The sequence below is a fragment of the Phymastichus coffea genome, unplaced genomic scaffold (assembly GCF_024137745.1).
Source record: "Phymastichus coffea isolate CEN01 unplaced genomic scaffold, Cenicafe_Pcof_1.1 PCOF00016, whole genome shotgun sequence".
NCBI classification, from domain to species: domain Eukaryota; kingdom Metazoa; phylum Arthropoda; class Insecta; order Hymenoptera; family Eulophidae; genus Phymastichus; species Phymastichus coffea.
In genome coordinates, this window is record NW_026706827.1 from 4,994,635 (window position 1) to 5,020,982 (window position 26,348).

The 26,348-nt window shown below is 38.5% G+C and overlaps 1 protein-coding gene across 1 annotated transcript in view; it reads right to left on the bottom strand.

Annotated features, from left to right (window-relative positions):
• The window catches only part of LOC131675175 (uncharacterized), a 929,507-nt gene that overhangs the window by 250,558 nt on the left and 652,601 nt on the right, over positions 1-26,348 (bottom strand). The window contains exon 15 of the mRNA XM_058954049.1: positions 2,330-3,054. Within this exon, the coding sequence (XP_058810032.1) occupies positions 2,330-3,054 (725 nt within the window). The remainder of the gene's footprint in view (positions 1-2,329; positions 3,055-26,348) is intronic.

Sequence of the window (26,348 nt, forward strand, 5' to 3'; positions counted from 1 at the left end):
TTAAATAAATATTTCTGTATAGACTTACCTAAATGCATACAAATGAACTTTTATGAATTATTATTGAAATTTTGGTAAACATTTGTGCATTATACTAATTGTCCATTAAAAAATATATCATACTGAGAAAAAAATTCGTAAAAATTATAAAGTCATGTATAAAAAAATGAAGCATACACTAGTTGATCTCAAAAGTATGCTAATTGTTAATATTTTTGTTTGCTTCTCCTTAAAAAAAAAATGTTAAAAACAGATGGTGAGTTTCTGAGTTAGAGCACTGGGTTTTGAGGCCATGGAGACCGCATCATGGTATTGCAATGATTTTTCCATATAAATAAATAAATGAATAAGTTTCAAATAGTGGATATGTAAGTTTAACATTAAAAATATAGGCTAAAAGTATTTTCGTTTCAATAACCCAATAATTAAACGCGCTGCGATTTTTTGAAAAAAAGAAATTGTAACTTCGTTCCTGATAAAGCCACAGAGACCATTGTGGACTTTAACTATAATATGAATGATCTATAATTGAAAAAATGTTATTGCAAATTGCTATGAAAAAATCCGGCAAAGATAGCAGGTTTTTTACATCGTTTAAAATTGTTGAATAATTGACATCAATTTTTCAATGAAAAATAGATAAAAATGACAGTGTTTCTTGTAGAATTCGAGAACTATAACTCAAAAGGAATTGAACGAGACATCGATGAGCTTTAGACAATATTTATCGAGAAAGTAATGTTAATTTGCAATTAAGCCTTTTTTATGTAAATAATGTCAAGTTTATTCAATATTCATAATTTCGAAAACTAAAAAAATTACACTTACTTCTCTGACAAGAACGTAATGTTTGGACTTATTTCAGTATAATTATCTTTTTCAATGCAAATGAGAAAAATTATTGAAAAACATGTAATTTTAACAGTTTTTTGTTAATAATTTATTATCTTATTTACCGATTTTGATGAGTGACCTTTCATTTGATGTGGATTTTAGTAAAAAAAAGGGTTTGAACTATTTTTATCTAAATTCATAACCGGTTGAGATATTGAGAAAAAAAAACAGTTTTTCAATCAAAACACATTGTTTAAACAAACTTCTACACCGATCGAGGATAAATTGATAATCTATTGAGCATCAACATTGGAACCGTTTCATAAAATAAAATCGACTCTGGATATTTATCTGAAAATAACATTGTACGAACCTAGATTGCCTGCACTAACTGTCAAGAAGTTAATGAAGAGCAATTCAAACATCTATTCTGAATTCTTCAATTGGAATGCATCACAAAAGCACGGTAGCGAGAAGCAAGGGGACTCATGTTAATCAAGCATTTCAGTGAAAGGCAAGAGAATTCACGTTAATCATGTACCCCGGTGAGAGGTAAGTGGACTCAATTTTATCAAACACTTCAAAGGAAATAGAGTCCTTCTACATCTACGTCGCTGTTTTTAAGCTACATGAAATAAAGCATAATGTCGCTAACAAAAATTATTTTGAGGTTCAATTTCTAGATTAACTTTCATAAGCTCATAAGGTTACCGTGATAAATCGAACAACTTTAGTACAAAACATTTTTCAAATTTTACAAAATATCCATCTAAATAAATCTCTCTTAATTGGTAGGATCATAAGCAGAAAATTTCTTTAAAGAATTGAAGTTGACCTTAAAATGATCTTCAAAATGAGAATCAAAATTAAGTCTAAGGTCATTATTGGTTTCCTCATTAAAAATAACTAAAGTCATTCATAATTTCTTTTACCAATCAAGCCATAGGTTTTCTTGCCAACATCTTTTTGATATTTATTTGACTTATTTATTTGACTCTCAGTAGAGATCATTTAGACCTTATATTTTATTTTTAAACATATAGATTTTCACTAATTCAAATACCGATGTAAAAAAAAGGGGTTCCCATTAAAAAAATTTAAGATGACCTTGAAATAACATTGAAGGTGAGGTTCAAGAGCAAAACTAAGGTCACTATTGAATTCCGCGGTGATAATTACTGAAATTCTAACCTTGGAAATTGTTTATTAATACTTGTTCTCTTTAATTTTCTGGGATTTCGATATTTTTTTCCCACTCTGTATAGGAAATTCATTTTTCTTCCCTGTAGTTATATAATTATAAATAAATAAATCTAAAATGAAAAAGTAATTGTATACAAAATAATCGTAAATTTAGTTTTTATTTAAATATAATGACAGGCTATATTTTCATTTTATATTTTATAGTAAATTCAAGTTATAAAAACAGATCGACACAATTTATTATTATATACAGAAAAAGATTTCGGAAGAAATAAAGAAAATTTTAACTTACTTATCAATGTCGTAAGTAGTAAAACATCCTTCAGTTGTTGATGGACTATATTGACCAGCAGTCGATATCACATGAACATAAGACATATTGCTTTCGTTGATAGAAACATTGAAACTACTACATGCAAACTTTTTCTTTTTTTTTTCCTTTTTCTTCTCCCTCATTGACATGTCATCGTGTTCTATAATATTAGTGAATGTATTGTTATCTTTTGTTTCCTCGGTGATTGATATATTTTTATTTAATTCAGTCGTATGCTCATTTAAATTATCACGGGTCTGTTCAACATTAAGATGATAATCTTCATTATAAGATCCATTTCCATCTATTCTAGTTTTTGACATATCATTAATTTTATATATGCCTTCATTTTTATTATTTTCTGCGTGAAGTTTTCTTTTTTCTTCTTTTTTTTCTAATTTTTTCTTCTTCTTTCGTTCTCGCCTACGTGCTGCCGCCGCTTTTTTCGATTCTTCTCTTGTTTTCTCCATATCTAATTCTTCGAGCAAAATAGTGGCATTCTTATTAGCTTTTGCCGCTTGCGTTTCCTTTGCTGCTCTTATAATTTTAATGCATTCTTGGCACCTTTCTAGTATGTCTTTGTCACTGATTGTAGCAACATATCTTGTCATTTCTTGATCACTAGGAAATTGTGTTACATGATTAACCATCCATTTAATAATTTTGATGTGACCTTTACGGAATGCTGCCATTAAACATGAAACCTAGAATAAAAAGTTATAGAATAAGAAATTAATATACACGCTATATACATTGATGCATCTCATTTATAAAATTTGAATCGTATGCACAAGTAACAAATTTCTAAGTAGAATATGTAAAGAAATGATAATGAAAAAATTCATGTAACAATAGTTGAGTTTGTGAGAAATGCCGTATTCACTTAAAAATCAATAGTGTTAATTAGAAAATCAGAAATTTGTATGACTTCAAAGCTTTATTCAAAATAATGCTAACACGCTCGGGCGTACAGTAAAATAATAATAACTTAACTGCATTAAGTCCGCAAAATATCAGTAAACTAGATTCGAAATGATTAATTTAAATATCATAAAACACGTTATCTGAGATTATATAATGCGTTATTTGTAAAATCTTAAAATAAAATTTTGGCAATAAAATAAAAATTTTAATCTATCTAATTTGTAAAAAGATTTTTATTTTAAAGCGTCTATTTACCTATAGAAATCTTTGTTTGGGTACAAATATAAACATATCAAATATTGTTTATTTCTACTTTATTTTGTGAACTACAGAAGATCATATATTTATATCAGTGAATAAGTTATTAAAACCTCATAGCTTCATTTTTAGATTTTTAAAGATTAGTTCATTTCTTTTATCGTATACAAACATTCTATTAAATATGCTACATATCTCATTGGATTCGATAGATTTTTATCACAGCTTACATTAAGTATGTTAGCTTTTCAAAAATTCATTATTACGAATATAAAAAAAAAATTTGTCTTCAAATTTTTTATTATAAACTGCAACGGTAGTCGATTCGATTAATCGATCCGTTCGCGATTCGTATATTCACGATGTTAGTTCGAACAACTAACAAGGGAACCACCCCAACCCGACCTCACCGATTTAAATGATTTTGGGATATGTTGTAGTACTTGAAAAAAAATTACATACGTGTTTTTTTTTATCGGCCCATAAGGGCTTTTAAGGGGTGAAATCTACCCTGAATATCAACCCCTAAAATCAGTTTTTTAATATTTCTCAGCATCAAATGAATATTTTTCAGTAAACTCAACGTTAAAAAATGTCTTATAAAAAGGCGCTTTTAAGGACATAACATTTATACCGAAGGGTTGCAACCCCCTTTTTAATAGGGGTAAATACACTATTTTTTGTACTCTTTTACGACATGTAATATAGTAAATCAGCTCGAGTGATTTAATAATCGTACTGATAATGAAAAAATACCAAAATTAAATTAATGTGTTTCCGGATTTAAAAAAAATATTTAAGGGGTGTTTCACCCCCTAGAAACCACCCCAGTCAAACTATCAGCAGGTTAATCCACCTAACCCTGGGATAAACAAGTTTATTCGTTTGTTATTTCTTGAAATAATTTAATCCTATGCATGAGCGAGCTACCTCAACTAACCAACCTCCCTCTAACCCACCAAACCCGCATAAACCACCCTTACCGAACCACATGCAAGCTAACCCACCTAATCCTGTGAAAAGCAACTTTAGTCGTTTGTTATTTCTTGAAATAATTGAATTTGACACCATAAGCGAGTTATCCCAGCTGTATACGAGGGTTGCTACTTATATTTTGAGCCTTGGCAATACTAAGTGTTTAGAGGGGCCATCTGACGTTTCCAGTGGAAAGTTTGACATTTTTAACCATAACCTTCTTCAGAACATTTTTTCATTTGAGTGCAATTTGTGTTAAAAACTTGTTAAGTAACTTGAAAAATTCATCTCGGGCAAAAAATGGAATTAACTCGTGAGCATTTTCGTGCGATGATTTTCTACGACTTTCGACGTGGGCTATCAAGACAGGAGTGCATCGATCAACTTACTTCGACTTTTGGCGATGAAGCCCCATCCCTTGCCACTGTGAAACGCTGGTATAACGAATTTAATCGTGGCCGCAGTTCGCTCGGGGATGAAAGTCGTGGAGGTCGTCCAAAATCAGTTGTTGTGCCAGAAAACATTGATGCTGTGCACGAACTAATAAAGCAAGATCGGCATGTAACACATCGTGAGATTGAGGCATCCTTGGGCATTAGTATGACGAGCATCAATAAGATATTGCATGAACATTTAGCTGTAAAAAAGATTTGTTCACGTTGGATCCCCCATAATTTGACAAAAGCTCAAAAAGATGCTCGCATCAATTGGTGCAAAGAAATGCTCAAAAAATACAATCGCGGTGCATCAAACGCTGTGTATAACATCTACACAGGTGACGAATCTTGGATCTATGCATATGAGCCCGAAACAAAACAGCAATCCACTGTATGGTTCTTCCAAGACGAGCCGAATCCATCAAAAGTGATTCGTGCGCGAAGCACTTCGAAGCAAATGATCGCCTGTTTCTTTGGAATAACTGGACATGTGGCAACTGTACCGTTATAGCATCGTAGAACAGTAAATTCTGAATGATACACAACCATTTGTTTGCCAGAAGTGCTTGGTGAAATACGAAAAAAGAAGCGACAACGAAGGATCATTCTTCATCATGACAATGCAAGCTCTCACACATCAGCTAAAACAACCTCCTGAAATAATTTAATCCTATGCCTAAGTGAGCTACCTCAACTAACCAACCTGCCTCTAACCCACCAAACCCCCATAAACCATCCTTACCCAACCAAATATAGGCTAATAGACCTAACTTTGGGAGAATTGAGTTTATCAGTTGATTTTTCTTAAAATAATTGATTTTATACACCGTATGTGGGGTATCCCATTTTTTTTTAATAAAATATATCTTTAGCTCAAACATAATTTATGACAAATAAAAATATGTTTAATACATTTTATTTTAATGGTACCAAAATGGCGAGAAATATCTCTTAAAAATAAACACGAAAATAATACGAGGTCTAATTATCATTTATAGATCTATACATATATTGTGACGGTAAACGTCTTATTAGCGTTGACAGCCCAACCATGCGGCTACCTGCGGGGGCAGCACCTATCGGTTGGGGAAAGATGTAACGAGAGAATCCGGCACGAGACGAGACGGAACGCGCGCGTATGAAAATGAACCAGTCAAGGATTAGAACCTGAACACTCCGCTGCAGCTAGTTGCAATTAGAGTTTTTTTTCCCGAGTTTTTCTGAGTGCCGAGACGAGCTGACCAGGACCGACAGGAGCTGTGCCTTCACCTGACTGGAACGAGTGCGTGCAAGCACGTGTGAGTGAGGGGTTTCGCCATCGAGGGCGAAACCGAAAGCGCGAGTTGCTTCGTCACAAAAGCGGATTGCTCCGAGACTTGATTGCGAACTGTTTATTCTCGTGTTAACTGTGCAACTGCTAATAAGATAAGCTGGCCACCTTAATATCGCGATTGCTGTATGATTGCTAATAACTAATCTCTCGTGCTCAGTAAGAAACGTGCATGTATTAACTCGACGAACAAAGAGCAGCGAGCGATCCGACACTGCATGTTATTGTCGCGCGCGCGCGCTTTGTAAACATAAACACGCGGGCCGAATATATTGTAGAGATAAGAGGAAATAAGCGATCTTGCATGTGATATTGACTGTAATTTTGATGTTATTATTTCTCGCTAGTAGAAAGTTGGTTGACTGACGCCCGTTCCCTCCTGCTCTCCAGTATACGAATTTAAACGTTTAGATAATTCCGCGCGCTCTTCGATGCGATCGAGCGCATAAATAAATAGACGGGTATCAACCCCGTTACATGGCGCCCAACGTAAAAGAACCTACAGCGTTTATGAATGTTCAAAACGCCGGTTCTAAACATTGAACTTGCGCTCAGTCAACCAGCGACTTAGGTGTCAATCAAAGTGTTGTTGTGCACACTTTGAGTTAAAAGCCACGTAGTAAACATCGCCTCTCTGTTAGTTAGCTTGCGAAGGCCCGCCGCGACGATAATTGGTAAACAATCGTTGTAAGCGCGTGCGAGTGCGGCCGAATGACTCTTAGCCATAGCGTAAACACCAATAGGTTTTGAAAGTTGCCGCAAATAAATAATATTGTACCCGTAGGCCCGGAGAAAACTAATACCGGCAACATTCAAACAAAAGAAACTCAAATTAATAGTTTTATTTGGTAACGTGTTGTCTTAGCGTAAATGTATTTTTTTCGAATATTGCTAATTGCGGTTATTGGTGACTACGCATATAGACGCTCGTTATAATATTTTAGATACTAACTAATACAGCCGCGCTAACAAACAGTTAGTGCGCCTGATAGGCAGGATCATTATATTGTGCAATAGCAAGCAAAGAGTCTTTCGATAAACACAACATTAAATGCCCTTTGTTGAGCCTATTGTCGGCCAGTAAAGTCTAAATTTTTGCGTGTTTGCTTATAAGCATTACATATAGCACTCGTACTTGCATCATCCGTCAAACAAGCGTGTAAATCTGTATAAAAACTAGTCGCGACATAACTAACAGATGACAATGGACTGCACTCAAAAAGAAGTCGAAGACTGGGTGTTGATGCTCCAAGACGAGGAAATAAACGAATACCTCGAACACTTGGAGCTCAAGAAAAGCGGGAATAAGCTCTCGAGAGCTGAGCGACTGCAAAATTGGTTGTTAGGCGACTACTCTGCGGCGGATTTCGTGGAAGTCGACAACCAACACAGCAATCCAGCAAGAAGGGCAGCTAATGCAAAGTGCAGAGGTGATATCGCGGATTCAGGAAACAGTGATAAGCATCACAAACGTACTGGACGACGGCGAGAGTACTAGCAGAATATTACTATAACGGCTAATGATGGTAGCCAGTTTCAACTCCCGCCAGCATTCGCTGTAATGATCCAAGACCTCATTTTCCGGTCCAGAGAAAATGAGAAGACGCTCGAGCTGCTAGACTCGTTAAGAGTAAACGTGTCGAGTCTAACGAAAGTATTAGACCAGATATTCAACAACTGCAGCAATGTTAAGAGCCAACTGGACGACCTATCTGCCAGAATGAGCGCATTGGAAAATGCCGAAAACAGGAATGTACGGCAAGATAATGCGAATAATTTTAGCGAAATGCGACAATAAGAAAACACGCGTAGGAGCGTCGCATTCCAAGATACATTTACCTATCATTACGACACCAGGTTACCTCACAGTACTCCAGCTGGACCCGGACAGTGGTCCACCGGCAGGATACCCCGCCGGACGCTCCCTTTCGGAGAGGGTGGACAGCATTAACTCAGTGGAGTTAATGCTGAAGTGAATAACCACCCGCCGAGCACGTGGTTCCGCCCTCACCTGGTACGAGGCGATGAAGGAGGAATGGTTCTCCTACGCTGAATTTAAGATGGATGCAAGGGAATGGTTTGGGACCAGCCTGCAGCAGCAACGGCGTCTGATGAGGAAAATTCAGAGCCGATATCAGGACCCCGACGAACCCGTGAATGTTTACATCGCCAACATGATAGGCCTGATTAAGCGGCTAAACCCCCAAATGACGCCTGATTGCTAATTGGACCTACTGCACGCCAACCTTCTCCCGGACATTCAGGGCCAGGTGCGGAGATCCGAAGTGAGCTCCATACGAACTCCGAATGCGCTGGCCACGGCGGCACAGAGCAGATTGCACCAGAGAAAGGCAGAACGGATGGTACCTGATCCACAATCAACTCTGTACCCGGAGTTAGCGTACCACTCTCGCATCGATGGAATCAAGGGCCGCAAGGGCAAAGTGGCATCAATGTCCAGTGATAAGCCGGAGGTCAGCGACAGGTTGGACCGTATGGAGAAAGTGCTCGAGAAGGTGACGCACCAGGTCGTCTACACACCGACGCCTTCGGGGGCGACACCTAGTCCGAGCCTAGAGGCAGTTGATGACGAAAAGAAGGCTCCATCCGCCGATCTACTAAGCCAAGTGCTATTATCTCTCAAGGAGATATCTGAAGAGATGAAACACAACCTCGTTGGGAAAAACTTAACCTCGGAGGACCGCAGTATGAAGCCGGAAGCACCTCGAAAACGGGAGAGAGACTTCTCCAAGCCACTCAAGTGCATCGAGTGCGGGTTACTGAGGTACAGCAAAAAGTACTGTCCCCAATGCAACAAGGAAAACGAGGAAAGGAGTGGTTAGGTGGGGTTGACCCCAATCCTTCATACCCTAAAATAAACCGTGTCCAATCTGGTGACTCTTGTCAATAGACTGGAACCGCCAATGCCCTTGGAGAGGTTATTAGACCTACTCCATGCAAACCTCCTTCGAAACATTCAAATTCAGCTGCGTCGGAGCGAGTTGACGTCGATACGCGAATTCAACAGGAGGGCGACCGAAGTACAAAACACCTTGTCTTACGATCGTCGTCAACGTGGATTCGCAGACCACAACTCGACGATCTTCCCTCAGCACGCCTACCAGCCGAGCAAAAGACTCGTGGTAACATGGTCGTTACTCCTGGTAACAAATCTCAAGCCGCTACAGTGGCCAGCGAAGGGAAGGCGCGTGCGAAGAAGAAGGGAGATCCGCAGCGCCAACAGGGAGTGGAGAACCCTGCCAGGAGGCCTACCGAGCAAGCAACGGTATCGGCTACGTAAACTTTCACTTCTGATAAGAAGATGGAGGAGCGTCTGGAGGGCATTGAGCGTATCCTGCGCAAATTGGCCAAAGAAAGGCAGGACAGCCCTCCAGAATAGTGTAAAAGCCGATGGCGTGGGAAAAGGAAGAATTCTCCTTCTCCAAGGTCTCTTGACTAGCGGCGAGAAGGATAGAGGCGAAAGATCGACTTCACGAAGCCTCTCCAGTGTTCCACTTGTGGCAAACTGAGTTTCAACCGTAAATTCTGTCCAGATCGCAATAAGGGAAACGGCAAGGAGAGCAAAGTGAAGAGGTCATCTTAGAGTCTCCAGTAGATTCAACCTCTCGCTGCGGGTCGTCAACGGGAAAGAGCAAGTTGTCAATGACCCAGGGATCCAAACAAGTCCTGGTAGGTCATGAAGGGAGCCTAGGACCTAGCGGTACATCGGAGCAGGTGATCGAGCCCGATGTCAGCCCTCGGTAGAGTAGAGGGGTGGTCATCCTGGAAGGACCAGGTGGCCACATACAGGTTGTGGAGGAGGGGTAAAAGTCGACAGATCTGAGGATCGAGCAACCCGAAGACTTGGAGGGTTCGGGCCCCTCCACACAAACAGCTCCCCTGCCGAAGGAATCCACGACTACGAGCAAGACTATCGTTGTAGCAGCAGCGGAAAGGAAAAAGCCGTTGAAAAGCGCGACGAATGGAGGAAAATATGCGACTCGAGGATACGACCCATAGGATGAGACCACGTGGTGGTTGCGGGTAGATATAGGTGACTTTAAGATTAGAGCACTCTATGATACCGGCGCCTCATCTACGGTCATGAATCAGTTAGGGCTGAGATTGGCATGGGAGATGGGACTTGGACTTAATGTGACCAGGGTGGGCGACGAGACGACGATCAAGGCTCGCCGACGGGCACCTATGCCTCATTATTTACGAGTTACGCGCAGTTTTGGATTCGGATAAGGATGAATTATGGTTGAAGGACGCCCAGGTAAAAGTACCTGTGTAAGTGACTGGAATTGATGATACGGTATTTCTCGCACCGGTAGGACTGTGGGAGGCCACGGAAACACAGCTTGAGGAAATAGAAGACCTCGTCAGAAGATTGCTTCCTGACGGAGATCAGGCTTTATGTTTTACCGTGGGGGTTGAGCACGAAATAGATGTTGGAGGTACTCGACCCATCAATCAGAAATAGTCCACTGGTAATGGTAAAGAAGGCTGATGGAAAGTATAAGTTTTGCGTAAATTACCAAAAGGTAAGCGCAATCACCAAATCTGATGCCTATTCTTTACCATATATAAACGACATCCTAAGACGGATAAGGGATGGCAAGTTCATAACCACGCTGGACTTGAGTAGTGCGTACCATCAAATTCTCCTAAAGGAAGAATTGCGTCCAATATCAGCGTTTACAGTACCTGAATTGGGGAACTTTCAATTTTAAGAGAATGCCTTTCGGACCGTCATACGCAGGAGCGACCTTCCAGAGGATGATGGATAAGGTAATAAGCCTGGATATGGATCCATTCGCTTTTGCTTATCTCGACGACGTAATAGTGGTTTCGTCGTCATTTGAGGAGCAGAAGAGGCACCTAGAAATTGTATTAAAGAGAATTCAAGATGCGGGCCTAACTATCAACAAAGTCAAAAGCCACTTCTGCAAGACGGAAGTTGCGTACATGGGAGTTCTTGTGAACCAGGATGGAGTAAGACCAGATCCCGAGAAGATAAGACTGATACTAGAGTATAAACAATCCGGACTGTCAAATAGGTGAAGCGATGCATGGGAACGACGTCGTGGTATAGACGTTTTATACCCGACTTTGCCATGATCACTGAACCTATAAACCGCCTGACAAAGAAGAATGTACGTTTCGCTTGGAAGGAGGAGCAAGAGCGAGCTTTCACGAGGTTGCAGGAGGCGATGACTTCCATCCCAATACTGCAACCACCCGATCCGAGCGATCAGTTTGTACGACAGTGACCGTGGGATCAGGGCAGTCCTCACGCAGGATGTCGATGGAGAGGAGCGTGTGATAGAATACGCCAGCCGATTACTCAACAGCTCAAAAAAACTATACTATCTCCGAGAAAGAGTGCTTGGCAGTGGTATGGGCCATTGAAAAGTTCAGGTCGTACATTGAAGGGTATCACTTCAGGGTCATCACTGATCATAGTTGCCTGAAATGGCTCCACAATATCAGAAATCCCACGGGAAGACTAGTGCGGTGGGCGCTAGCATTGCAAGGCAATGTCTTCGATATGGAATATCGAAGGGAAAATCTCAATCTGATGTCGGACGCATTGTCTAGGGCCTATAAGGAAGAGGGGATTGAAGTGAGTGCCATAAATAGTCAGCCGGAGACAACTGACGCCTGGTATTTGTAACAATACCGGGAAGTATGCTAAGACTTACACTCACACCCTACTTGGAAGGTTGTGGGGAGAGGCTGTATCACTATCAGCCTGATGAGGACGGTGAAGGATCCATCGACAACGACGAAGCGTGGAAGCTTGCGGTGCTTAGAGAGAAAAGATACCAGGTTCTCCAGGAGGTCCATGATGCACCTGCGGCAGGGCATCAAGGACGAGAGTGTACGTTCTCCAGGGCTAGGCGCCTGTACTACTGGCCTAAGATGTACGATCAGGTCAGGGAGTACGTAAACAGTTGCCCGGTATGTCAGCAATGCAAGGTGGAACAAAGGGCACTTTGCGGGCTGATGAATCGTAGACAAATATCACGACCCTGGCTAGTGGTGGCCGGTTATATCACTGGCCCATTCCCCAAAATCTCTCGAGGTTTTGAGTACGTCCTAGTCTTTGTAGATCTATTTACTTCCTAGGTAGAGTGCGTTGCGATTCGCAAAGCCAATGGGAGGACAATCGCAAAGGAATTCTACGAGAGTATTGTCACTAGGTTTGGCGTGCCAGAGATATTCTTGTCGAATAACGGAACCAAGTTCAAGAATCAGAAAGTCGATTCATACCACCAGATGAACGGCATCCAGCGTGCCTTGACTCCCGTGTACCATCCCCAATCGAATCCCACAGAGCGAGTAAACAGGACACTCAAAACCATGATCACGTCTTACGTAAACCGTGATCATACCAGCTGGGATAAACACCTGTCAGAGTTCAACTTCGCGTTGAACTCGGCAACTCATAGCGCCACGATGCTCATGTTTGGACGTCAGCCGGTACCTCCTTTGACGTTCAGAAGAGCCCAAGATCAGCAGGCCCTTGAATGTTCGGAGGGTCAAGCTGTGATGGATTGGGCTGATTATATGGAGAAGCTCCCTAATTTATGGGAGAGGGCCAACTCCAAGTCAAAGGAGGAAGCTGCGCGTCAGGCGGCTTATTACGACCGGAAGAGACGGCAACCGGAGATTAAGGTCAGAGATTGGGTATGAAAGAGGAACAGGTTTCTCTCTTCGGCTGCCCAAGGCATTTCAACCAAATTAGCGAAATACGCTGGTCCGTACATGATTGAAGAGGTTTGCTGTTCCGACGCGTACAGACTGGGTAATCAGCTGGAGATCCTGCCCGAACTCTTCCATGCCAAAAACCTTAAGCCGTACTACGGTCCGAGAGAGGATGAGTCAAGCGAGGAACTCATCGATCCTCGCGAGCCGCAAGAAGAACGGCCATTGGATGCGAGCGAATCCGCGAAAGCGTGCAAAGATCCGAGGGGAAATTAGTCGAGAGAGCGGGTCGAGTTAGCAGCCCCCACGGCCGTAAGTAATGATGCCACCGAGACGTCGGATTTACCGGTATCTGCCCCAACCAAGGAGGTCGAGGTCGACCTCGAAAGGTCCCAGAGACGGTCACCGGTCAAACAAGAGGTAGCAACTCTCTCTTAACCCATTTCTTCCCAATCGACCATGAGACTACCGATTGGTTTATCGTCTTGTAAAATGGGTAGGGTCGCTTGAAATCGACATGCAAAATACCATTTCCGAAGCTAAAAGGCTTGCTCTTTCCGAATCTGCAAACAGATTTTCAAAATGTTGCGATCCAAAAACAATATGGCGGCTGACACTTAGTGAAAATTTCATTTTTTATTTTAACTGAATTTCCTCTTTTTTTCGAGTAAAGTATGTAACGTATACCTAATAAACAATTTTATTTCACTATTAGTATGGTTGTAGAACTTCTGTTATCGATTATTGATATTTTTGAAAATCCAAAATTTAAAATAGCGGACGAAAAATTGAAAAATTATGAAAAATGAAGGAAAATGAGAAAATATATATTTCTTGCGTTTTTGAGGGTGCTGATTTGATATTTTATGTTACTTTTTGAAAATTCTTGCATCGAAAATCAATATCGAGCATTCGAAATGGCTGATAAACTTAATTTTTTTTTACTTGAGTTTTTTTTTTATAAAGTACACATTTTTATATGTTTTTGAAGCTAATAAATTGATATTTCATTATATATAGTTATAAATCATTTTCAGTGTAAAAATTATGTTCAGTGAATAGTAGTAGTAAATAATTGAGTTACTGAGATGTTGAAAAAGTATGATCATAACTATCAAAACATTTACAACATATGTATTTATCGCATTTTTCGCAAAAGTTGTTAGTACGTTGGTTATCACACTTTTCTCCTGATTTACATGTTTGTTGTGTATATCTTTGAAAACTTTGATGCAAACCATGGTACGATCTGAAACATTGAACACAATAATGTTCTTTACAATCATAACAATAATAAGTAGTTCGATCTTTACATACCTTACATACTTTGCGTGCCTTAGGAATCATGACGAGTGAATGTTGAGATAGTGATTCTTCGTTTCGTTTCAAGTATACTCTTATGACATTCGAGACAAACTCTTTAGCTGATATTTTCTTACTATGCACTAAATTATATAAGACCATACCATTAGTTAGTGATGATTGTATAAACCTACAAAACATAGGCTATGTCCACTTTTTATCATGAATAGTTGGTCGAAAATCACTGCAATGTTGATCATGAAGATCAACACATTCCATAAACATATTATAAATTATAAAAACCAAAGGAAACTCTAGTGGAATTTTTTTTTTTATACTTTTATCAGTTCTTTCCACTTCAGATCGTGGTGTAACACAGCTTGCAGTTGAAATGATAGAAACATTTTTAGAATCCTTTACTGTAACATAGTTTATGCTACTATTTACTTCGTGAGTTACTACATAAGTACCACGCTCAGATTTTTTATCGATGGTATGTTTTTTTTTTAAAGTATCAAGTTCGGAAACTACTTCTTGTTTGTTAGCTTTCTGTTTTGTTTGCTCGCATGCTTTCAAAGTTGATTTTTTCTTTGTTAGATTATTTATTTTGTTTTTTACATTTTTTGCATTATTTTTTTTCTTGCTTTCGTATATTTTTCTTTTACTTTTTTAGCTACTTGTTTTTTAGCTGTTTGTTTTTTAGCTGGTTGCTTTTTAGCTGTTTGTTTGTTAGTCAATCTTTTAACAGTTTTAACTTTATTTGAAATTAGAGACTTTGTTTTTCTTTTATTTTTCTCTTGATTAGAAGCTAATAATTCTTTGAACATATCTTTAGTAAAAACTCGCTCGTTTCTTACTGTCCCAGTTGCTCTGAGACCATGTTTTTTCAATCGTACGAGTATATCAGGTGAACTAAAATAATTGTCAAAACTGATGTGGTATTTGAAAATTTCATCTGCCGGCTTTCTCTGAAAAAATTCTTTTAACATTTTTATCACTACTCTAGAACCCAAAGCACATTTTTCTTCGCTACTTGAATCATGACCACAGTAAACATCAAAATCTAATAAATATCCCTGAATTGTACAAAGCGCCCAAAGCTTTATTCCAAATCGTACAGGTTTATTTCTTATAAATTGTTTGAGTATGGTACGACCAAAAAATTAAACCATCATCTCATCGATCGAAAGGGCAGAACAAAAAAAATCAAATTGCTGAATATTTTTTCGAAAAATGTTTATTATTTTTCTGACTCTCCATACTCTATCTGCATCATTTCTATCTTCTTTTTTATTCATTTAAAATTTATTTTTTATATTTTCAAATTTATTACGCGACATGGTTTCAGAAACTGTATCGGAATGGTACAAAGAATCGTTAGACCAATAATCCCAATATCATTTACGACTGTTGATAATAGAAAACATAACTGTCCCAATGAATTTATTCGAATCATGAGTATCAATGTCTAAATCATTTTCAGCACTTGCTTCAATTATATAATCTTTTATTTCATCTGAAAAAAATAACTCAAACAACTCATCGCATGTTTTTTCACGCAAATTATTTTTTATCTCCTCATCCAAAAATATTTCTGATTTTGGTATCGAATCATAAAATTTTTCTCCATCTTTCCATACATACTCATGTAAAGGTTCTAGTTTTTTATTTGAAGAAATGAGGGATTCGTCAACTATTTGATACCCTTCTGGACAATTGCGTCCTTCAATAATAATCTAAACACTGTCAGCTGAATCGTTTTCATTGTTTGATTCATCTCCACTTCCAATATCATCAGGAATCACAGCAACGTTTCTAAATAAACTTTCGGGTAAATTAGAAAACGTTTTATCTGTTCTGTCAACATGATCGGAATCTAAATCCATAAGCTCAGTAGTTTCAACAGTAATGCTACTGTCGGATTGCTTTGCGTTTTTCTTTGGCATACTTTACACCAGATGTTATTTTGTAAAGTTATTCAAAATTATAATATTATGAGGTTCAAAAATATTATAATAAATCAATCGCAGTAGTGGTCGAAGTTTTTATATAAATTATTATTGTTGTAATACAATAGTAATATAAATTTTGTAGTTTATTTTTTTAAGTATACAAATTTGCGGAAAATATCGCGTACCTATATGGATTTAGGATTGCAGATTTTACTGCAAGTACAAAAAAACGATTGTTCGCTACCTAGCGGCCGTTTTATAAGTGAAATATGATTTGAAATAATTTTATTGTAACTTTTATTATTTAGAAAATTAATGAATGCTAAACCTGTGGATTTTCGCTAGAAAAAATATATTTATAAAATAAATTAAGTTTATCAGCCATTTCGAATGCTCGATATTGATTTTCGATGCAAGAATTTTCAAAAAGTAACATAAAATATCAAATCAGCCCCCTCAAAAACGCAAAGAGAATGTATTTTGGCGAAAAACTTTGATTTTTCGAAAAAATTTAATTTGGCAGCCATTTTGAATGCGCCATATTTATTTTCGGTGCAAGAATTTTCAAAAATCAACACCAGATATCAAATCAGCACCCTCAAAAACACAAGAAATATATGTTTTTTCATTTTTCAGAATTTTTCAATTTTTCGTTAGCTATTTTAAATTTTGGATTTTCAAAAATATCAATAATTGATAACAGAAGTCCTACAACTATACTGATAGTGAAATAAGATTGTTTAGTAGGTACACGTTACATACTTTACTCAAAAAGAAAGGAAATTCAGTTCAAATAAAAAATGAAATTTTCACTAACAAGGAAACCCCCCCAACCCGACCTCACCGATTTCAATAATCTTTTGATATGTTATAGTTCATCAAAAAATAAGACATACGTATTTTTTTTATCGGCGGAAAAACACTTTGAGGGGGTGAAAACAACCCTCAAAGTTCACCCCCAAAAATAGATTTTCCAATGTATCTCAGCATCTAATTGATATTTTACGACCAAACAAATTTCATATCACTTCTCATGTGAAAAGCAAACTAGCACATGCAATTCCGACCACAAGGGATGCAACCCTTATTTTTTTTATTTAAAATACTATCTATTTCATGGCTATTTTTATGAAAAAAATTAAAATAACCCGAAAAAAATTGGAAAAAATATTACCCTACATAAAATACAAAAATAAAGTTAATCTAGTCAAGCTTTTTTTCAAACTACCCCCTTAAAGTTGAAAAACCACCCCTAAAAAATTGTTTTCAATACATTACAGGTGGTGTTGATAATTTAGTGTAAAATTTGTTAAGTATCATTTATACTGTACAAAAACAACTATCTCGTGCAGTTTCGACCACAAGGGTTGCAACCCCTAATTTCTGTCATCGAAATTTTTACCTTCTTTGTACCTATTTTTGAAAAAAAGTTCATAATGAGCTTGAAAAAATTAGTAAAAATATTACCGTGGATAAAATAAGAAAAAAAATTTACCTTTTATTTTTAAAACCACCCCTTATGTTGAAAAACAACCCCCAAAAAATTGTTTCCAATACATTACAGGTGGTGTTGATAATTTACTGTAAAATACGTTGCGTATAATTTATAATGTACAAACACAACTATCTCGTGCAGTTTCAACCACAAGGGTTGCAACCCCTAATTTCTGTCATCAAAATTTTTACCTTCTTTGTACCTATTTTTGAAAAAAAGTTCATAATGAGCTTAAAAAAATTGGAAAAAATATTACCGTGGATAGAATAAGAATAAAAAATTTACCTGTTCAAACTTATTTTCAAAACCACCCTCAATGTTGAAAAACCATCCTAAAAAAAGTTTCTGACATATCGTTGCAATCTCTTCTAAATCAAATAAGCTATGATTCCATAGCTATTTTGTTGCTCTCTTTTAAATTTTTTACGTTCTATCGTTTATTAATTCTATCAAAAAATAAATAACTTTTATTATATAAAAAAACAAGTCAAGAATAATATAATATTATAAGTATACCTAGAAGATAAGTATAGTTTCTCGGATGCGCAAAAATTTTGGTATATGAATGATAGTATTATCAGAATTTTATTTACGTCCTACTATCAGCGTCTCTGACGATGTCTGTTATTTTCATGATTGATAAATATGAGTAAGTAATTCTTCATCAGTAGCCAACACAACTTTCTTGTTGTTGGACGTATTGTATCGACTATTGAACTAACAGCATAATAAATAGTAATAAGAATATAAGATTATAAGTACAAATAATAATAAGATACTATTCCGTTAATTCGTATTTCGTAGTACCTGCTACGTAAGCATAACTATAAAATTATTTTTTATATGCAAATAATTTTACGGCTTTTTAATATTTGTTATTAAAAAAATTGAAATTACACTGATTATGAGGATTTATTAATTAATGATGTTTATAATTATTGTTTACTTATTGATTTGTTTATTATTATTGTTTATTAATTAATATGTTTACTTTTTAATTTATTAATTAATTTTTTTCATGAATGTTTTCTATAAGTTTGTTTATCATTATTGTTTACTTATCAATTTGTTTATTTATTTGTTTTTATCCTAATTTGTTTATTTGTTATTCAGTTTATTTCTTATTCCCCAGCGATATCAGGAGAGACCTATACAGAGGAAAAATAAGGAAAAAAAGGGGACGGATGGATGGACGGACGCACGGAGAATTTCGCGCCTTCTGTTTAATATAATAGAAGATATATAAGATATATATATATATTTTTTTTTTTTATTTCAGATTAAAAAATGAAAATTAACGCTCTGAACGTTTTAAATTTATTATTAGCTTACTTTCAAACTCTACAAATACCTGAAAGTGAGATAAATTATAAAGAGATTCAATTGTCGGAAAGAATTAAAAGCATTTTAATAGATTCCGTGAATGATTTCAATGAAGTAGATATGATCGTTGAAGATACATTAGATTTTCAAGAAGATTACAAAGATCATGCTGCAAAAATAGTAGAAGATGAAGTTCAACACCATTTTCCTGACGATTTCGAAGCACCCACCGACCATTGTACCAAAGACAATGAAGATGTCAGTTTTGAATATAAGCAAAGAGCCGTAGAATACTGGAGAAGTGGCAAAAAAAAAATTTTAATGTTGAAAGTGTACGTCAAAAATTTAAGAAAGTTTCATCTGTGAGTCAGTTGAAACGTTGGGCTCATACAGTCAACAAAGGTGGTACTTATAGAGAAAAAATTGCAAGAATTTTTCAGTACACTTTTGATAATTTTAAAGCAGCAGTAGACGCTGGTTACATCATTCATGATCGTGACATACGTCGATGGGCATTGCAAGCTCAAAAGATTATAGGATCAGAAGATGTAAGATTCAAAGCTTCGGATAACTGGCTTTGTAAATTCAAGAAAGCTCATAGAATAGAATCCCGGAAAATAAATAAGTTTATAACCAAGAAAACACTAGAAAGTAATTCAGAACTAACGATTAAAGCAAATACTTTTATTGCTGATGTTAAAGCAGGCATAAGAATAATTGGAATTCATAATGTGTTTAATTCTGATCAGAGCGGATTCCAACTGGAAATGTACTCCGGAAGAACGCTAGCGGTTGAAGGAGAAAAGCAGGTACAGTGTTTAGTACAGTCAGTTTCTTCAACAACCCACAGTTATACTATATAGCCACTCATATCAGCCACAGGAGAATTACTGTCACCGCTCTTTTTAGTTTTGAAGGAATCTAGCGGTGAGTTTGGACCCATTGTTGAAACCACTTTATTTAGACCCGAAAATGTTTACGTAGAAGCATCTAAATCTGGAAAGTTGACTACAGGTATACATAATCCCATCTAGTTACATATAATGTCATTATAAATGATTTTTCAAATAAGATTTTTGATTTTAGATCTCTTTAAAATATGGCTGCAAAAAGTATATTTCCCTAATGTAGGTTCCAATACGATGCTGTTGCTTGACTCCTGGAGCGGTCATTGTGACAGTGCCATAGAAACTGTAACTCCACGTGATAAACTTATAAATTTTAAAAAAATACCGACTGGCACAACGGGAAAAATTCAGCCACTTGATGTTTTTGGATTTCGCATATGGAAGAACTTTGTCCGCCAATTTTTAGATACCGTAATTTTGATGAATTATGATTTGGATTTACATAAAAGAAACAACATTATTAAACTTCAGTCGTTAGTCCACAATCAATTATCTTCACCAAGATATACTAATATTTTTAAATATTCCTGGTTCAAGAGTGGTTACCTCACTAAAAAACCAGAAAATTTTAACAATCCTGTTGCTTACAGTTTTGGAGATTCCTGCAATACACATTGTGACATAGAAGGATGCAAAAATGTGGCTATTATACGTTGCGGTTGGTGCAAAAAATCATTATGTTTCGAGCACTTCTATGAAGAATATCATTATTGTAAGAAGTATGAACAATAAATCCGCCCTAATTTTTTTGATTGTTTTTAATTGGTAACTGAATGAATTATAGTAACGCATATAAAAATCAATTAAATATATATTACTTGGCAGTTTACAATTTTAGTCACAAGAAAGGAGAAAAACTCAACCAACAAAAACAATGGCAATGCTATCAACCCTCCTAATCACCGAATGGCGATGGTAATAAACCTCCCCCTAATAACCCTCCTAATATCCCCCAATGGCATTGCTTACAACCCCCCATTAACCTCCTAATAACTCCCCCCCCCCCCCCAATAAGACCCTCCCCCTAATAACCCCCTAATAACCCCAGTAGTTAGCAGGGTTGATAACGTTGCCATTATGATATTCGGTGGGTTGCAAGCATTGCCATAAGGTTGCAAGGGGGCTCAGCTATGTCTTCGGGCTATTAGTGGGGGGCTAACGGCATTTTCATTGGAGGTTTATAGGGGGTTATTAGGGGGGGTTGTAAGCATTCTGATAGTGCGGGTTAGTGCGGGAAATTGCCATTGGGATATAAGGGGAGTTTTAGAAATTGCTACTGGGTGATGGATCATTTTTCCGGACAGATTCGGAATCGGCGCAACAAAATACTTTGGAAAAACGTTGTCCCAGTTCTGGGTCTTGTGGGGTGATATAATCTTGAATTGGTACATATTTTTCGTATTCTATTCACGATAATAATTTTTCCAATTTTTTAAGCTCATTATGAACTTTTTTTCAAAAATAGGAATGGAGAAGGTAAAAATTTCGATGACATAAATTAGGGGTTGCAACCCTAGTGGTCGAAACTGCACGAGATAAATGTGTTTGTACATTATAAGTGATGAGCAACGTATTTTACAGTAAATTATCAACACCACCTGTAATGTATTGGAAACAATTTTTTGGGGGTGGTTTTTCAACATAAGGGGTGGTTTTAAAAATAAAAGGTAAATTTTTTTTCTTATTCTATCCACAGTAATATTTTTACTAATTTTTTCAAGCTCATTATGAACTTTTTTTCAAAAATAGGTACAAAGAAGGTAAAAATTTCGATGACAGAAATTAGGGGTTGCAACCCTTGTGGTCGAAACTGCACGAGATAGTTGTGTTTGTACAGTATAAATGATGCTTAACGTATTTTACACTAAATTATCAACACCACCTGTAATGTATTGAAAACAATTTTTTAGGGGTGGTTTTTCAACTTTAAGTGGGTAGTTTCAAAAAAAACCTTGACTAGATTAACTTTATTTTTGTATTTTATGTAGGGTAATATTTTTTCCAATTTTTTTCGGGTTATTTAAATTTTTTTCATAAAAATAGCCATGAAATAGATAGTATTTTAAATAAAAAAAATAAGGGTTGCATCCCTTGTGGTCGGAATTGCATGTGCTAGTTTGCTTTTCACATGAGAAGTGATATGAAATTTGTTTGGTCGTAAAATATCAATTAGATGCTGAGATACATTGGAAAATCTATTTTTGGGGGTGAACTTTGAGGGTTGTTTTCACCCCCTCAAAGTGTTTTTCCGCCGATAAAAAAAATACGTATGTCTTATTTTTTGATGAACTATAACATATCAAAAGATTATTGAAATCGGTGAGGTCGGGTTGGGGGGGTTTCCTTGTAAGTTTGAGCAGCCATATTGTTTTTGGATCGCAAAATTTTGAAAATATGTTTACAGATTCGGAAAGAGCAAGTCTTTTTGCTTCGGAAATGGTATTTTGTATGTCGATTTCAAGCGATTCTACCCATTTTACAAGACGATAAACCAATCGGTAGTCTCATGGTCGATTGGGAAGAAATGGGTTAAAGGGATTTAGAGGGAGAGGTAGGCCTCGAAAGACCGTGCCCGTCGTATAAAGGACGGTTGGGCCGATAAACCCGAATCGTAACCGACGAGAACCAGGGCGTTCCCGCAATGAATAGTGAGGGAACGCATATCTCGGTGGGATGCGGCATTTGATAGGGTTTTTCTTCGCGCAGGGAGTTTTATCCGAGATTTTTTTGTTTTGGATGATCGAGGTGGTCAGTCAGATGCTATTAGATCTGTTGCTGGGCCCTGACGCGACGCAGCTTACAGAAGATCTGCGGAGCTTCGCCAGGGTCCAGTTAGAGGAGGCCACCCTACGGGAGCGCCACCACACATCGGTGGCGGACGTTCTCGTGGACGCGTCGTGGATCGCTCCTAAGAAGGCTTTCAGGGACGCGTCGACTCAGACAGAGGACCAAGATAATGTCGAGCGTCCCAAGTCTACCGTGGACCAGGGGGTGCAGACCCTCAAGTCCGGCGTACCCTAGACGTCGGACAATGCGAGCCAGTGCCCAGGACCCGGGGACACCGACGGGGCATCTCACTGCGTCTGCAACCACCCGTATCCCGGAGCAGCCATCTCTCCTCCTCGACTTCAGACACAGCAGGGTCTATGGAGAGGCCCTGCTGTGGGTAGATAATGGACAGGAGTCCCCAGCAGCGCTCCCGGCGCCGGCTTAGGAGAAGAGAGCCCCGAGAGCTACTGGTGCTGGGGTGATGCTTACGGTCCATGTGGACGGGCTTATAGCTTTTGACACTACAATCGTGGTCAGGTCGCAAGATGGATGTGCGACCGCCACGGTGGAAGGCGTAACCATCACCGCCTCTTAGGGAGTCAGCGCCCAGCAGTCCCCTCGGTCTGCAGAGCAGATCACACCGTATCGGGAGGCTGCTCAGTCCCGATCTCAGTTGAGGGGCTGCTACATATGTGAGGAGCCCGGGGTGACCAAAGGAACCGGGTTCCTTTCCTTCTTTACTTTTTCAGGTTCCTGATGGGGGCAAATCCATTCGCGATTCATCTATTCGCGATGTTAGTTCAAACGACTAAGAGAGAGAGGGGGCGCGCGAGGATTTGAAATTTCAGTTAAGCCTCAGCTGCTTTCGCGAAAGTACTGCCGAAGTTTTTGCACTGTGTTTCGCCGTTATAAATTGAAAGTTTCCTGGGACTATTTTGATACGTGCGTGAGTTACGAGAAAGCAGTAGCAGCAGCATTTAAGCAACAGCAACAGCATTGCAGTAGCAACAAGTAGCAGCAGATTTGAGAGCGAGGCAACATAGTTGATTGATCCGAGGAGCATCTATAAACTTCGCTTCAACAATTACGGTGGACCAACGTAATTGCACCGCAGGGTAGGTGCACCTCCCTTTATTGTAGCACGACAGACTACTTTCGAAAGTATTTTGTCAATCGCGATTGTAAATTTTTGTATTTGCGCCGAGCGTTAGTTTTCGCGGCAATTTTCAAATTCCCTCTCTCTCTCTCTCTGTCTCTCTCTCTCTCTCTTTCTCTCTCGGTGAGTAACGACACACTGGTCTTTGAGGCTCTCTTCCTTAATATACATTTTCTCAATTTTGTCACTTCCTCGAGCGGCACTTTTTTGCAGGCGATTTCGTCCAGCTGGCCACTGCGCTTACTGCTAAAAATTCTTGGCTTTTAGTCAATTTTTTGGCCAGTGGATGAATAAACCGCCTGCCTGGTTACAACATAACCTTCATCAAATCTCCAATTTTAACGAGTTTTGATCTATACACTTCTGCAAACAACACGAACAACAACACAGCCTCCACACCAGGACCGCTACACTCTACACACTACACATCACACATCTCACCGAATGCAACACTTCCAACACTTTTGCTGCTAAGTACCAGTGTCAACTATTTTTACCGTTATCCACATATTTGAATTTTCTCGGAGAGACTTCTCATAGCCAGTGCTATTTCTTCGCCGCATCACTACTTTTAACCCAATTTGTTCTTGCGCTTAGTTATCGCGATGGCTATTTTAACTTTAAGCTTATTTTAATTTATATTTATTTTACTTCATCTTGTTTTGTTTTATTTAGTTTAATACTGTCGTATTTTCATCTAGCGCTATCTACACGCTAGACAATTTCATTTTTAGTCTTAATTTTAATTTTATTCTATCGACTGTGTCAAATCGCGTTTACTTTCTTACTTTTTCATGAATTTTGCATTGTAATTTTTCTGCATTCGCTTCACCAATCATTTTTTCTCATTTCATTTTTGCGGATAAGTTACTTATTTATTTTTGCGTTTCAATCATCTCTAGGTTAATTTGCGAATTCTCTTACCGTCTCTTGTAAATGGCATCATTTTACTCCTGTATCTCCCGCCAATTTTTGATCCTTAACTAACTGAGTTGGTGCCACTGAAGCGCCAATTTTCAAATTTCTTAAATCCAGACTTTTCACAACTACCGTTTATGACTGGTCAGTGACACAAATTTTCGCGCGAAATTCAAACTATGTTCAACTAGTCGTGCCAATCGGTCCTTTAAATTATCTCACTTGTTACAGTTTCTTGCGAAGTTTTGAGATTCGGGGAGGAGATATGGGAAACTTATTGACACATTTTATGAATTTTTATTTTTGTCTTAACTAGTTTTTATATTTTCAAACCTTTCAATTTTATCAAATGGTCTTGTGTTCATGCGCCGAGTGTGGTGAAGCGCTGAGTTATCTGGATGCTAATCTTCTGCAATGCGAGTCCTGCGATAGATCTTTCCATCGACACTGTTTCCATATAACCTCAAACCCTGACCTTCCGACCTTTACCTGTCGTGCCTGCTCTTTTCACTCTTCGGTTTTGGCCAACTCTCGTCAGTCCGGTTGCGTTATTTTGGAATCCCCTCCTTCCATTCAAATTGACTCTGGTTCTGCTGGTACTTTGCCTTTTATTGAAATCTCAGGCCGTAAGAGACAGGCATCACCTTACGAGCTTTTCCCATCGAAGACGTCGAGAGTGGAATCCCGGAGCGACTTCTGTGGTGCTGACCAATCGGCCGCCCTTCTCACTGTTCCTTCCTCCAGCACGGACCAAACCCACTTGCTAAATAGCATGGCATCTACCACGGGCGATAAACCACCAGCATGGTTTTCTGGCTTCGTGAATAATGAATTCACTGAATTTCGGAACGAGATCAGAGCCACTCAGACCTCCATTCTGACCAAAGTCAATCGTGTTGCCGACGAGGTGAAGAGCCTCAAGTCCGTGGTGGGTCTCAAGGATCGTTCCGAGCTCCTTATTCTAGGCCTACTGCAGGGGTTCCAGGGTTCACTGGAGGATGCCGCCGGGATGCTTTTTGAGGCGATTGGCTGCCCAAACGCTGGTGGTCGCATAGTGGCCACCAGAAGATGGACTGCCACTCGTTCTCGTCCAAATCCGATCGATACTACATCCACTTTCGTCGTCCGTATCGACTCAACGGTGGTGCGTGATGTCATACTGGAGCGCTCGGGCAGACTCGCTGGGAAGACGGCGAGGGACATTTTTAAGTGCGGTCACGGAAACCCCGTGTTCATCCGCCAGCTCTTACCGCAGCCAATCCACAATCTCTTTGTAAAGGCGCTCGCGCGCAGTCGTGAGTTGGGTTTCTCGCGCCCTTTCGTCTCGGGTATGGTCGTCCATATCCGGGAGAATACACGTTCCACCCCGATCCCAATCATGTCGGAGAGTGACCTTGACACCTGCACGCCTTTGCCTCCCGGTCAGCCTGCTGCCCAGGCCGCTCCGCGCTCTAGTGCCATGGCAGTGGCTGCCACTCCGATCGGCACTCGCAGACATGCTCCACTCAACCTTAACTTCGCGCCCCAGGTGGTCAAA